The sequence below is a fragment of the Crocodylus porosus genome, unplaced genomic scaffold (genome assembly GCF_001723895.1).
Source record: "Crocodylus porosus isolate Cpor-Errol unplaced genomic scaffold, CroPor_comp1, whole genome shotgun sequence".
Classification (NCBI taxonomy): Eukaryota; Metazoa; Chordata; order Crocodylia; family Crocodylidae; genus Crocodylus; species Crocodylus porosus.
The window spans coordinates 2735713-2750169 of record NW_017728919.1 but is presented as its reverse complement, the minus strand read 5'-3'; the positions used below and the strand labels follow the sequence as shown (position 1 = coordinate 2750169).

General features: G+C 47.2%; 1 protein-coding gene across 1 annotated transcript; it reads left to right on the top strand.

Annotated features, from left to right (window-relative positions):
- Window positions 1–2: 2 nt before the first annotated feature.
- On the top strand, window positions 3–13851 carry NWD1 (NACHT and WD repeat domain containing 1; the record flags this gene model as incomplete). The annotated part of the gene is given in 16 exon segments (XM_019538450.1): window positions 3–595; window positions 1049–1252; window positions 1438–1597; window positions 1866–1983; window positions 2487–2651; window positions 3185–3382; window positions 4351–4473; window positions 6044–6243; window positions 6729–7001; window positions 7840–7930; window positions 8405–8559; window positions 9279–9546; window positions 9925–10478; window positions 11202–11310; window positions 12973–13016; window positions 13018–13851. Coding segments are annotated over 16 exon segments (3501 nt in total), but the record flags the coding sequence as incomplete, so codon positions are not given.
- Window positions 13852–14457: the final 606 nt, after the last annotated feature.

The following is a 14457-nucleotide window of genomic DNA, read 5'->3' as shown; positions in this document are numbered from 1 at the left end:
GCCTGGCCCTCGGCCTGCCGCCGCCGCCCGCGCGGCTCACCGGCGCCTACGCCAGCGCGCTCCGCTTCTTCGGCCGCCTGCTCCTCGCCGTCTCCCGCCGCGGCTCGCAGGCGCTGGTGCTGCTGCTCGACTCCGTGGACCAGCTGCTCCCCGCGCCCGGCGCCCGCCGCCTCCTCTGGCTGCCCAAGGCCTGCCCCCCAAACGTGCACGTCGTGCTCTCCGTCTCCGCGGCGGAGCACGGCCTCCTGCAGAGCCTGCGCGAGGCCGTGCCCGAGGCCGAGGCGTACTTCGAGATGGAGCCGCTGTCCAGCGGGGAAGGCAGGGAGATGCTGGAGGGGCTGCTGGCATCAGCCGGCCGGAAGCTGAGCCCAGCTCAGCGGGCTGTTCTCCAGCACAGCCTCCCAGCCGGCGGGGACCCCTTGCTGTTTCAGCTGGCTTTCCAGCAGGTCCGGAGCTGGGCCTCCTACACCCCACCCTCAGCACTGGTGATCAGTCACACGGTCCAGGACGCCCTGCACCAGCTGTGTGACACGCTGGAAAAGCTCCACGGCTCGGTCCTGGTGTCCCACACTCTTGGCTATATTGCCTCCTCCTGGTGAGTACCACTGCTGGCCCTCTGGAAGCGTCTTGCAGTCTTGGGGGAAAGCTGTTTAAATTCGTCTGCAGATAATGCAGCAGCTCAGCACTTCTTCCAGCCTGCAGAGACCTTTAATACAAACTCTTCTCTCACCCACCAGCCTGTGTCAGTCCTGGCCCCACGGGGGACAATGTCCCAGGGGCTGTGTGTCAGACAATTAATCTCCCATGCTCATCCAGTCCTTGTCAATCTCAGAGCCAGTGGGTGCCCTGGTTGTGGGTGTTTCACACCCAGGCTGTATGTGCCTGTGACCAGCAGCTAGATGAGGTTCCCATAGATGCTTGTTTAGGGGCAGCACTGGACTACAAGCCAGAGTGTGTGAGATGGGACCCTCTCACTCCCACTTAGTGCCACTGCGTGCAGCAGGGAGGAAGAGAATAACCTCCCCCTCTTCCTACACCCATCCTGCAGGAATGGGCTGGCAGAGGCAGAGCTGAAGGATGTCTTGTCCCTTGATGATGAGGTTCTGTCTGAGATTTACCAGCACTCCTCTCCTCCAAGTAAATCCATCTTGCGTTTGCCCCCTCTGCTGTGGGCACGACTTCGCCGTGATGTTCAAGACTGCTTAGTGGAGATGCAAGCAGATGGCTTCACCCTTCTTGGCCTTGCTTACAGGTACGCGGGGATGTGCTGAGGCACAAATTCCTGTGTCTGGGATGTCCCAAGTCTGAGCTGTGCAGAGAGCCCATTTTAGGCTCTTCGTCCCTGCTCTGCTCTTCATCCCCATCAGCACCGACTCATAAGAATGCTGTGCCCTGGCTTCTTATTCCAGTGCCTTCCCTGTTTCTTTCCCTCTTCAGGCAGTTTGCTGAGGTTGTGCAGAATCGTTACCTGTCCGCACAAAACCAAACCAAACGGCATTTGCTCCTGGCAGATTTCTTTAGGGGGACTTGGAGCTGGGGGATGAAAAAACCCTTGCTTTTGCCACTCCGTGGCACAACTCTCAATGCTGACAGGAAGGTGAGGCGTGTCAGCAAGCCTTCTCTGTAACGCTGAGCTCCATCGCTCTGTAACCCTGAGCTCTACCTCTGACAACAATCTTGTTTCCGGTCGCCTGCTTGCTCGGCAATATTCCGATAGCTACCATCTCCCACAGGCTGTCCCCTGAAGGGCTGGCCATTGCATCATGAGACGGCACCCAGATACTGCAATACTAGTGTCATTAGAAAAATTAATCTACTGTCTCTCCCCTGTGTTCTCCCCAGTAATCTCCTCCTTTCTTTCCCAGGTACCACCTCAGCCGCTCTGGTTCTCTGATACTATTGCAAATCAGAGGAAACTGAGTGAATTCCCTTTTCACTTACTCAGTGCTGGGCAAATTGAGGAGCTAAAGCGGGATGTACTGGGTAAGGGCTAGGGGGTGCAATGCTCAACAGGGAACATTTTCACGCCTGCAGTTGCACACAAGGGAAGCACAGAATCGCAGCACTTTTGCATGGAAAGCACTGGAAGCTGCCAATAGCAACAACAGGGAAACTAGGAAGGATATCTGTGAAAGAGAGAAAGTTAATTCTCCCAGTCCCCCATTATGCTTTCTGCTGTCACTGAAAGAATCAAACTTGTTTCCAACTCCTCCCAAGGCTTAGAAGCAAATTTTTAAAAGTAGCAGAGGGGGAAAAAAAAACACACGCTCTGAGAGAGACCCAAAAAGGAACCATGCAAGTGATAGTCCTCAGCTTCCCTGGCACAGGCCTTGATTTTCCACTTCCCCCCAACCCCATTGGGCCCCTGATCCCTCCCAAGTGCAGCCCACCCACCTCCTACAATTGTCCACTCCCCAAGCCCTCAAGTAGCTTTGCTCCCTCTTTTGCCTGATCTTTTCTCTAATAGTCAGCACTCCCTCCTGCAGGGAATATGAACTGGATCATCTGTAAAATCACTGCTGCTGGAATAGAGAGCGTTGTGGATGACTTTGCCATGTGCATTACTCATACTAACTGCCCAGAATTAAGTCTTGTGCAAGATGCACTCCTCCTCCTGAAACCAACCATTGATGATATGGATGGCGTTGTAGGTAAGAGCTTGACTTTTGTCACACTTGCAAGTGGGCAGATCTTTTCTGGGGAAAGGGTTGTCCCTCTGCCTCCCTAGAAGAAACTTCTTTCTGGGTCATTTCAATTAATGGTCTCCCCCATGCGGAGAGCTGGCACAAGACTCATGCAGTGCTTGGGTCTGGCAGAGCTACTGCACAGGCATGAAAAGTCATCAGATTTCACCACAAGTCCAAGGGAATCTTCCCAGTGGTTTTCCAGCTCTGTGTAGTAGTAACACTAATTAACGAGAAGGATTCACAATTTCCTCCCAAAATGCAGACAGATGCTCCAACAGCCAGTTAATTCTACCTGCGCTTTTATGCTATGTGATTTACTGCTGTATCCAAGTGTCTTGCGGTGGAAACACAATTTTGAGACATTCACTTCAGTTTGTTACATGTTCTTAGTGTATGAACTGCAGTGCATACAGGATATTGCTAGTGGCTTCTCCCAGGTGTACCATGGCCACGAACTGGGAGCCTTTGAAATCTCCTTTTGTTTTTCCACCTTGCAGAAGTGAGTACTATATATACAGAAGTGCTGGGCAGGCTTAATTTTTTCATCTCATCTTATCCGGATCTTGTTGGGAGGTTGTGCCAGCAGTGTTTAGACTGGTTTGAAGTCTGTCCACATCCTGTTCTCATCCCACTGTGTGGATTCCTCCAGCCTCCTGGTGGGCCCCTGCAGAAGACTCTCACTGGGTTTCTCAAAGGTAAGGGTTAGAGGTAGGGGTACAGTAAGGACCTTCACTCAGAGAATTGAGATCGCCACAGAACTTGACAGGCACAAACCATCTTAATGAGTCTAAAAATACGGGCGCTAAAAACTAGTTAGCTCTGGTGTCAGCACTTTCTGGTCTGTGCATCTCTTGTCCCCTAGCAGCTGTGCCACTTGTTATTTGCTGCCTGGGAGATGATGTGTGATTTCTTGGTGTCTCCTGGTCAGTTTCAGACACTTAAGTAACTGTATCTGTCACTGTCAGTGATCCATCAGCACAGCACAGCACATACAATCACAAATCTCAGCAAACAGAAGGGAAGCCTGAAGAGGACTACAAGAAAATGACTGCTAATGCTCACGCTAGCCCAAGAAATGAAAACCTAGATTTCGTTTTCTGGTTTATCTCTTTCTCAGTGTGAAGTGGTGGCGTAAGTGTTGTAAACAGTGGATATTGTGCTCTGTTTGATAGGCAGAAGTAGGTGCAGCAGTAGCATCCAGTTTGCGAAATATCTATACGTATGTAACACAAGACTTATTAATATTTGGTTCCCTTCTTTCCTGGCATTAGCCACGTGTAGCAATGCTTCAGTAGATTAGAAATAAAGTTGGCCAGGCTGTCCCAACATGTATACAGAATGGGACAAGATAGCTCCTAAACTCCTGGCTTCACAAAGAAAAAGGTCTGTTTGCTGATTATATCATTTATAATGAACTTTGCACCAGATTCATGTGGAATTGCTGAAAGGCCAAGTCTCTTTCCCATCCAATAAAAGTGGGAACGCTGGTGTAGGTACATCTGAAGGAATCTAATTTAGCCTGGTTGGCTCCACTGTATCATCACCCAAGTGACCTTGGCAAGGGACCTGATGCTGTCACAGATGGGAAGAATTCCACCGCAGCAGTTTTCCAGGGGTCTTCTTGTGGCCTGCAGCCACTTCTTTCATCTGTGTTTCACTGCAGGTATCACAGTACTGGAGGTCAGTTCTGAGCACAAACTAATGGTAGCAGGGTCCCAAGACGGTTCAATGCTTGTGTGCAACATGGAGAATACTGAGGTGATGCAAGCCCTGACTGGTCATACTGGTAAGCCTTTCAAGAGATAGGATTGGTTCCTGGAGTTCTGCTTCATAACACTTCAGGCAGAGCTGTACAACAGCAATACCCACACCTCTGTATTAGCATTTTTTCTTAAGATTTAAGGTGCTGTCAGTTGCATTCTAGGGCCAAGTTCTCCTCTACAAAACACAGATTCCCCTAATACTGATCAAGGAAATTGCCCTAAATGAAAAATAATCCTAGGATGCAGCAACTGAAAACCTCTAAATGCCTTAAAACTGACCCTCTCTAATGTTATCATGCAATTCACTCTCCTTAGAACATTTTTCTTGTGGGCTTACCAGGGCCCCAACTGCATTGGATCACTCCTATGCTATAGGATCAGCAAGTATACCACAGCTAATGGTAAATCCAGGCATTTTTTCCAATTGTGGGAAGTGTTTATTTGTATGGAATAGAATACAGCAAACACATGACAAAACAAGCTATAAACAACCTGTTGTTTTAGATTTGATATCCAGTGCAAGGCCTTCAGTGCAACCGTTAAATGATCAATAGGACACTCCTCTGTGATGTGTGCTATAGTTTGGATTTTGTCACACATGCACTTGGGGTCTTTAATAAAATTCCATATATGTAGTAAGCAGCTGCATCTAACTTGTCCAATATGAACCCTATTTAACATTGTCCAGCTCTGCCAGGAGGCTTAGACGTGGGGTCCGTGATAGGAAATGCATTAGTGATGTCAACTGTGCTCCATTGCTGGATCCATTTTTCCTTGATTTTTAAAGTTTTTGTCATTCAGCTCTCTTCCTACATGCCAAAATGGCCTTCTCAACTTAAGCCTTGGCCTAGGGGGGTCATTAAATTCCTGAGAAATTGGTAGCGAATTGAATGTAAGGAGCTTTTTGTAGACTGTTTACGTTGGAGATCAGGAGGAGGGGTACGAGAGAAGACAAACAGCCAAGGAACAGGAGTGCATCTGCAAGTACCTGCTGTGCATCGCATTGTTTCATTCAGCTGAGTTAGTCAGGCTGGCATAGGTGCTCCTGCCCCAGACTGGGGAACAATACTCGGCCACTGAACAAACAAAGGCCAGCACTGACATTCTAAAAACTTCAGCATCGCTTCCCCATCCAGTTTTGAGATGATGTTATTACCTGTAGCAAGTTTGTTCTTATTTATTTGTAGATGATGCCTAGAGGTGAGATGACAGTCAAGGTGGACTCCTAAATATTTGGGGTTGGGTTCGTAGCCAACCAGTTTTCCACAAAAGCCGATTCTTAGATAGGCGTTCACCTGTGCATCGATGAGGTGAAACAAGGGGAAAAAAAACTTTTGTCAGGGTTGGGCTTCAAATGTCATTCATTAAAATAGACTTCTAACTTTACCAAGTGGTTTCAATAATACTAGGGTCAGAGCCCTGTGTGAGGATAGCAATACTATCAGCACAAATAAGTTTTCTTGATGATGTGTGGGGAATATCGTGTGTATACCAATGGAAGAGGATGGGTGTCAGAACAGAGCCCTGTGGTAAACAATTGTTGACAAATCAGCAACCCCTGTTTTGCTAACACTCTTTTCTGCTATGTTGTAGCTGAGGTGAAGTGTGTGAAAGTGTTTGGAAAAGGGACTTCTGCTGTCTCAGCTGCCATGGATCACACTTTACGTATCTGGAATTTAGTTTCTGGCAGAGAAAAGTTTTTAATCGAGGACACTCACTTCAGCACACTGCATCTGTGTCAGCTTCACGTTGATGAAAGGAACATGGTCGTTTATTCAGCATCAGGTGAAAAGGTACAGAACTCGTACCCATTCCATAAGGTAAAGTGCACAGAGAGGATTACAGCCTACTATGGGTCTGAGTAGAAAACTGAAGTTGTTATAACATCAGGAAGGTTAAGGAGTAAAGTGACAAGCTGGTCTTCCTGTCCTCGCTCCGTGCAGGGTATTTCTTAGTACTCTGCCTCATACAGGTAATAACATTTTTAAATGATGGGAGTTGCTTCCCTTCCCTTCCATTGACTAGTGCAGCAAATCTTATTTTCAGCAATCAATTTACCAAGGAACTAGAAAAGAATATTGATTGCTTGGAGCCTTGATTAGATGTAAGAGCCAAGTGTACGTGCTTCCAAGAAATCTTTTGTATGATGCTCCAAGATATTCAGTGTGAAAGGCAGAAGCAACGTCAGTATCTAACTTCTAGAGTGAATATGTAGTTAAATGTTGAAAAGGACATAGTGGGATTAGGCCATATGTCAATCCTTCTCCTTTTTTACTAGGTTAGTGGCTGGCATCTGGAAACAGCAGAACTTGTTTTCCAGATTTCCAGTGATGTCCAAGATGTGTGGCTGTGCACTGCTGTGTTTGTCCCAAGGCTGGTAATTCTGACAGTGTCTGAAGGAGGAACAGTGTGCCTGTGGGACAGAAGCACCGGAGCAATGCAGTCTAAACACCAGCTATCATGGCTACAGAAAGAAGCACCAACTTGCAGTGCTTTGATCCAGAAGCAAGGAAAAATGGTGGCAGGATTTAACAGAGGGTCCCTGTCCATGGTATGTGGCTATCTGCTTAGCTGTGCTATAATGTTTTAGGATTTAAATCTGCAGGTGGATCCTAGATTATCTCTTCTCAGTGTCATTTTGCTCTGTGTTGCTATCCGTATCTTTGGTCTTTTATCATTTGTGTAAATTACTTGATGTATTTTCACAGTTCTGAGACTTCCGAGAATTTCCAAGGCAGCCAATCTAACATGACCTGTCACAAGGTCCTCTGTCTGTTGTGCTGCCTTTTCGTTATTGTCTGTCAACAGCAACACAATTATGAGGTGTCAATGAACTAGGGTGCTGTGTCTGACACTGCCACAAACTCACTGTGAGGCTAAGCAAATCATGTTCCCTCTTGGTGCCTCAGTTCCTCCACATGTAATAGGAGAAAAGTATGTATGACTGGAATGTTATCTGTTCACAAAGCACATTCAGCTGCTCTGTGGATGGAAGTTGCCACACAGCAGAATATTGTTGGGAAAGGAGAAAGGCAGGCAGAGGAGGGGAAAACTTGCAGTGAGACCCTCCTTGTAACCGTCTGCTGAGAGCAAGTGAAATGAATCGAGTCACAGTTCCAGGCACCATTTCCAGTTGTGCTAAACTGGACACAGGCTAGGTCTCCAGAGCTCTTCATCTCCTCAGGATGAGCAGAGCAGGCTCCCTAGACCTTATTTTCTAAAACTAAAACAGTATTGCTAGTCTATGCTAGTGTACATCTAGGAAGCATACAGCATCAACAGGCAAACTGAACTCCACTCCTTTCAGTTACAATCAGGCAACATTTATCTTCCACCTAAAGCTTAACAAACCTAATATAATTTTCTGATCCTAGCTTCTTTTTGCACAGATTTCTTCTGATGGAGCCAGCTTGCTGGAGAAGCTTCCTCAAGGCGTTCGCTTTGTGGTGACATCAGAAGATGAGTCTCTCCTTGCTGCAGGTTTAACTGCAGCCCTGATACTTAGGAAAAATATCACCCGGTTTATAAAAGATGACAGCACAAGTTATTCCACATCGCATACCAGATGTTGCTCAAACAGGGGCCAAAATGGAGGAGGTCTTCCTACTTTATTATTACAGTCTAATTAAGAGGCCCAAGGAGTAGAAAGGAATGGGTAAAATGTACCTTTTGCAAAGAACTCGCACATGGCCAATGTACCTACACCCTCTGTCATGAATACTGTATAGGATTTATGACTGGGTAAATTTAACTCCTAGATTTCTGAACTGTTTTCATTAAAACAACTTCAGTAACACACACTGACTGACTAACGCAGTATGTTAGGGATGCCAAGCACTTGGCTCAGTGGGTCTGGCTTGATCTGTACCCTGAGAACTCGTATTTAAAAGTCTTGTAGTCCAAGTCTTTGTACCCCAAACCAATACATTCACTAACCACAGTCCATTCTTTTAGGCTTTGGGGAATACGTGAGAGTGTTCCTGGCTGATTCAAGTGGATTCTGCAGGTTTCTAGCAACAGACTTGGAGCATGAAGGTGTGGTGCATACAGCTGTTATCTCTTCTGACAATAACATCATTGTTACAGGCTCTCAGGCTGCATATATCCAGGTGAGGGAACGAGGGCAACTTTCCTGAACTGCCTTCTCCAGACATAACTCACAAAATGTGTAAGATTCTGATCAGGTTCTGCACAGCCACAAACAAAATCATCCCCAAATCAGGTTGTTAAAGTACTTCTGTCATTGCCTTATTTGAAGATCTCTTCCCCTTCTTTCCTGGTTTTAGTCTTTTCTCTTATTATCTGCATTTCTGACACTGAACCAAAAACAGTAGCACTTTGTAAATATATTGAATGCCAGGCTGAGGTGAGCTGCTAGCCAGTATAATGCATTTTTTCTTTAAACATTTAAGCTGTACTATGCACTAACCAAGGAAGCTAAAGCAGTCCTGATAGAACATTCCCCACCTGTGGTGCCATGTCTTGCCAAAAGGGCTAATACCCAGGGATGTCTGCAGGATCATTCAGAACACAAATCAAATTGTGCTGGCCCAGGTGAATGTTGCTAATGCAGTGCTGCTTCTGGAAGCTGTCCCATTTCTCTTCATCCTGTGTTCTGTAAACTCAGTTTTTCTTCTTTTGTTTTCAGTTTTATGAGGGCAGGTCTTGTGTACTGCAACATGGGCTTTATTTCTCAGAGGTCTAGTCTATAAAGATCACAAATCAACCAATCTCCCGCATAGGGATGGTGAGAAGAAAGGTAATTGCTTATTGATTGTGTTTTCTAATCATTTTGATTACATACCTCTTTTTTCCTAATTCTTCCTAGGTGTGGAGTTTATCAAAACAGGGTTTGCTGAAGGATACCTTGGGTAACCTGGGAACACCAGCAACACTCTTAGCCCTGCATGGTTGCACATTGGTATCTGCTTCCCACAATGCCCCATGTGTCAGAGCATGGGACCTCTCTTATGATAATAAGCACAAAACTGTAGTACCTTTCCTAGGTTGCAGTGCAGTGTCTCAAGATGGGAACTATGTTTACTTCCCTCAGCCTGGAGAGAACCATAAAGTCATCATCTGGAACAGCATAGAAGGTGAACTGAAATCTAAAGCACCTCTGTAGAGAATTAGTGCTGGGCATGGTGGCAGGGGGAGGCAGGATTATGCAGGAAAGCAAATGACTGATTCAAGATAACCAGAAAAGGTTGTTGGTCTCCCAACAGGGATGCAAAGCCCATCCCCTGAAAGGCTGGGTTAGGTGGAAAGGGCCTGTAGATTAGAAGTCCACTTTTATCATACTTATTTGGCTTTATTTTTATCTGTATCATTATGACAACATCTCTTATTTTGTCTCCCTCAGCTGCCCTTACTGTGAAGTTATATGAAAAATTCACTCTCAGCTCTGTAGAAGAGAAGTTATCCATGCAGAACTAGCAAAGGAAAGGCCTCACCAATCATCTTTTCTCTTGTAGGTGCAGAGTGTGACACACTGGACACCTCCACTCAAGTGAGAAGCCTGGAGGTGGCCGAGCAGAGAGAACTCCTTTTCACTGGGCTGGTATCTGGAGCAGTCCTGGTTTTTCCACTGAATTCCAGGCAAGATGTGGTGTGCATCCCACCCCCGGAGTCACAAAAACCAGTCAACCACATAGCACTCAACAGGCAGGAAACACAACTAGTTGTAGCATATGATAATTTAGTTCTTGTGCTGGATGTCAGCCCTGGAGAGCCATGCCCAGTGATTGACAAGCCTGTTTACACCTTTTATACCCAGCTCCCTGCTGTTATTTCCAGCGTGGCTGTCCTTACAGACTGTCGGGTCCTCTACGGCATGTCCAGTGGGGACTTATTCCTTTATGACTGTCCACGTTCCCAAGTATTTCCTTTGGAAGCCCACAGAAGCAAAATCACTTGTTTAGAAAATAGTCACGGAGAACAGTGGGCACTGAGTGGCTCTGAGCATTCTCTGCTGTGTCTGTGGGACTTGGAGCTCTGCCAATGGAAGCATAAGATATGCTATTATAGGGTACTGCACCAGCAGAGCTTGGGAACGCAACATTATTAGTCATTTATTCTAATGAGCCAGTACAGATATAACTAGTCCAGTTTTCAAATAGCAGGCTTTCCAAACACTAGCAGCTAGGTGCCTCCTTTTGGCATCTTAGGCCTGAACTGCACGCTTGTTTCCAGGTTTAGCTACCTCATTAAAGAGTGTGCTTTCTAGAGAGCCCACTAATAAACTAGTGCTGTTAAATTTTTTTCTAGCCCCAAAACGCATCTTCAGAGATGCTTGGTTAGAACTTATCCACCACATTTACTTAGTTGCTTGTTTGCATCCTGCTCTTGGTTATGTACATTGTTTAGCTGAGGTCAAGTAGAAGCAGCATAAAGGCTTAGCCCTGTGAAGTCACATAAAAGGGGAAGTGATGGAAGAGCTTGAGCCATTTTTCAGCTTTTCCCCTGTTCCTGACGGGCCTCAGCCTCAGCCTTTACCCAGCCATAGGCTGCAGAGTTTGCACTCACTCCTTTTGGTAGCCTTCTGAACTTTTACAGGACACTTTTTTGAAGAGCTTTAGAAGCTTAAAAGCAAAATGGCAAACTTGTTGCATTTTCCGTCTTGCTTAGAACCACTCTGGAAACACTGGTTAAGTTAAAATGTATGCCCACTCTCAACCATCTAGGTCGTCTTAATCTTCACGTGCATTTACCAGTACGTTCAGGTCTAATTCAAACCGTTATCCATTGTTAGCATTCATCCTTCTTGAAAGGTGTTGAATGTGCTTGCTTCTCAAAAGATGATAAATACCTGTATACTGGATTACTGGATCAGTCCATTGCAGTTTGGGATGTTTCAAATGGTAAGTAAATCTGTATCGCCAGCTAAGATGAGAGGGCACACCTTACTGCACCATTTTCCAGCTTTTTGAGCTGAGCCCCCAGTTTTGTTTGTACTGTCCTCCTCGCCCCAGAGGGGCAGTGCAGCCAGGCACAAGGCATCCTTTGTCCTAGCAGCTGCTGTGGCTCTGCTTGGCTCAGCTCCTGCACCTCCTGCCTTGGCCCTGCTGTGGCTCTAGGCTGCACGCCCACTGAACTGGGCTTCCAGAGGTGCAGCAACCCCCTGGCAGAGCCTGCCCACCCCCACGCCCCCAGTGCAGCTGCGGAGACACCAGCCCCTTGTAAACTTCTCTTCCATGCCCCCCTGTGCTGCACCCCCACCTCCAATGTTCCTTCATGCCCCCCAGGGGGAAGCACCCCACAATTTGAAAACCTTTGCTTTATTAAACAGGTATGTAAGCTCCTTTATGTGGTACAAAGGAAAACAAAGTTTACACTCAGTTTAAATGAGAAACTAAGTTGGTTACACATTAGCACAAGGAATTTGGGATCTCCTAGCCAAAAAATAGATTTTTGACAGAGAGGTAAAGTCTCTGTAAGTTGCAGCTACATAGAGATGGGCACTGACCCCTACCTCTGCCTCCCTTGAATCCATGAGAACATCCCACAAATGCCTAACAGTACACTCTGACCTTCTGTGACATTGCAAAGAGAAGTACCATCCCCAGCGTCAAAAAAGGGACTCTAGGGAACAGCCTCATTACATTGACTAGCCCAGGGGCAGGCAATTATTTCGATCAGAGGAACACTTACTGAGTTTTGGCAAGCCATTGAGGGCCACATGTCAGGCAGCCTGGGGCAGATAAATATTAATTTTCTAAATTTTTTAGGGGCCCTGCGGGTAGGATAGAATGGCCTGGCAGGCCACATTTTGCCTACCCCAGACTAGCCAGTGGCACCAGTGACTGTAGTTTCTGCCATAAATGTAGTACTTTCTACAGCAGGGAAGCTGTCTGAGGGCTTGTCAGGGTCCATGTGTAAGGTACCTTAAAAATCTGTATTTAGACTCATCCTAAAAGCTTAGGCCCACATAAGTGCAAGAACATCATATCCAGCATAAGGGAAAAATATGTACGCTTCCATTTTCCTTGCCTTTCCTCTGTTAGATGCTGTTGTGTGCTCACTCTTATTTCAGGGTTACATAACAATTGTGAACTTTATGCTTTAGCTTGTTATAAGGCTTGCGACTTGTCATTCTTTCACAAAGGATGGGCAGCTAGTTTAAACAACTGCAGTTTGGATTAGCAGATTTCCTTTTGTTAAACTGATGCGACAGGGGGCTTGCTTTCATATCTGTCAGACAGGAATCCAGAACATTACTGTAGCCATAAGTAATGCACTTTCTCCACTGCAGGTTATAGTGCAGTAGCAAGTACTTTCAGGGCAGCATGCCCATGACCCTGTAAAACAAGTTAATCTCTGCAAGTTTTATGGCAAAATCCTTTACAGGCTTTTATTACCTACCCCAATCCTTGTTACAGTCTAAAGGAGCTGATGACAAACTTCCACCCTTCCTTCACATTAACACCAGTAATTATGGAGCCATTTATGGAAAATGGCAGGGTCGCCTGTCCTTCAAGGGTAATGTACTACGCTGCAAATCTTTTCCCTTTCATCTCCTGCAGGTACTCTGCTGGCTGTGCAGTTTGTGCATGCAACTGCAAGAAGGAATCACGCCAACTGCTGATGGGTTTGTTGCAACAACAAATCTTGGCTATATAATTCGTGAGAAGTTCCACTGCCCACAGTCCAGCAGCCACCAGCATGACCCACTCCAGCATGTGGAGGCAACATGCATAGTCAAATCCAGGAAGGGAGAAGAGGCAAATTCAGGAGTGCAGCACAGCAATCAAGGAAATGCCTCCAGACACCAGATTCAAAACCACAAGCCTTCACAGAGCTGTGCAATTGTGTAAGAGGAGTGAAGCAGCAGATTGGGAAGACACAGCCTTGGGACCCAAGATCAAGTGTTCAGGCCAAGCCACTTAAGTCAGAAGCAGAGAGCTGGGGTTAAATTTGGGAGTTACTAGATCTCTTCTCTGTTCAGTCCTATACTATGCAACGAATAAAACCAACTTAACCATAGCATTCCCCAGTATATTTGATCAGTTAGCATTGTTTACCAGAAGCAGAGTCAACCCATCCAACTGTGGAACCATTAACATGTGTTATGAGTAGACACAAGGCCCTGCTGTTGTGAACCGCCACCCCCCACCTGGCCTGAGCATACAAGCTCCACAGTGCCTGCAGCTCACACGTCCATCGTGGCAGGAGCAAACTACCACCCCACGAGCCCTCGCTGACTACACGCAGAGAACCGTGGCAGATTCTGACACTAATCCCCTCGCTCCTAAATACACCCTGCATAGAAGCCAAAGGGAGGAGTTATATATTACAGTTAAGGCAACAAGATTGTGATTACAAGGGTAGTGTTTGGCAGGCTGCTGCGTGGAGTTCTTTGCTCTAAGCGATTGTTTGTTAGGATACTATAAGTTCCCTCTAAAAGTAAAGGAGGAAGTTTTATCTTTATATAGTTTGGGTGCACCCCCCTGCCCCACACAACTTCCAGCATAACTTTATAAGAGAGTCTCGACTCCCAGCGGGCTGTTCTGTTCCGTGTCGGCTGCGATATTTGCCACGCGGCTATTACCGCTGCTTCGCTTTAAAAACACGCACGTACCAGAGAGCCCGGTACCGCTGCCACCCGCACACGAGACGCTCCACATTTCAGCAAGGCAACCGGGCCCAGGGCCGATGCCGCACGCGCTCGGCAAGAGGCCAGTGCCTACTGCGGGCAGCCCCGTGGGCCCCGCCCGGCCAAGCGAGCCCTTCCGCGCCCGGCCCGGCGCACCACGGCCAGCCGGGCTCCCCCGCGGTCCGGCCACACCGGAGTCATGGATGCGGCTTCTGCTTTGTTTCGAATAAAACGTGTCAGGTGTTCACAGACGGCCTGGGCGACACGGGGGCTACCCTAGAGCGCGGCCCTGCGCCCCTTACCTCAGTTTACGTGGTACCTCGGGCGGAAGCGGCCCGATCTGGAGCCGCCGCCGCCCCGTCCAATAACGGGGCCGGAAGCCCGCGGCGCGGCCGGAAGGGGGCGGGGCCGGGGG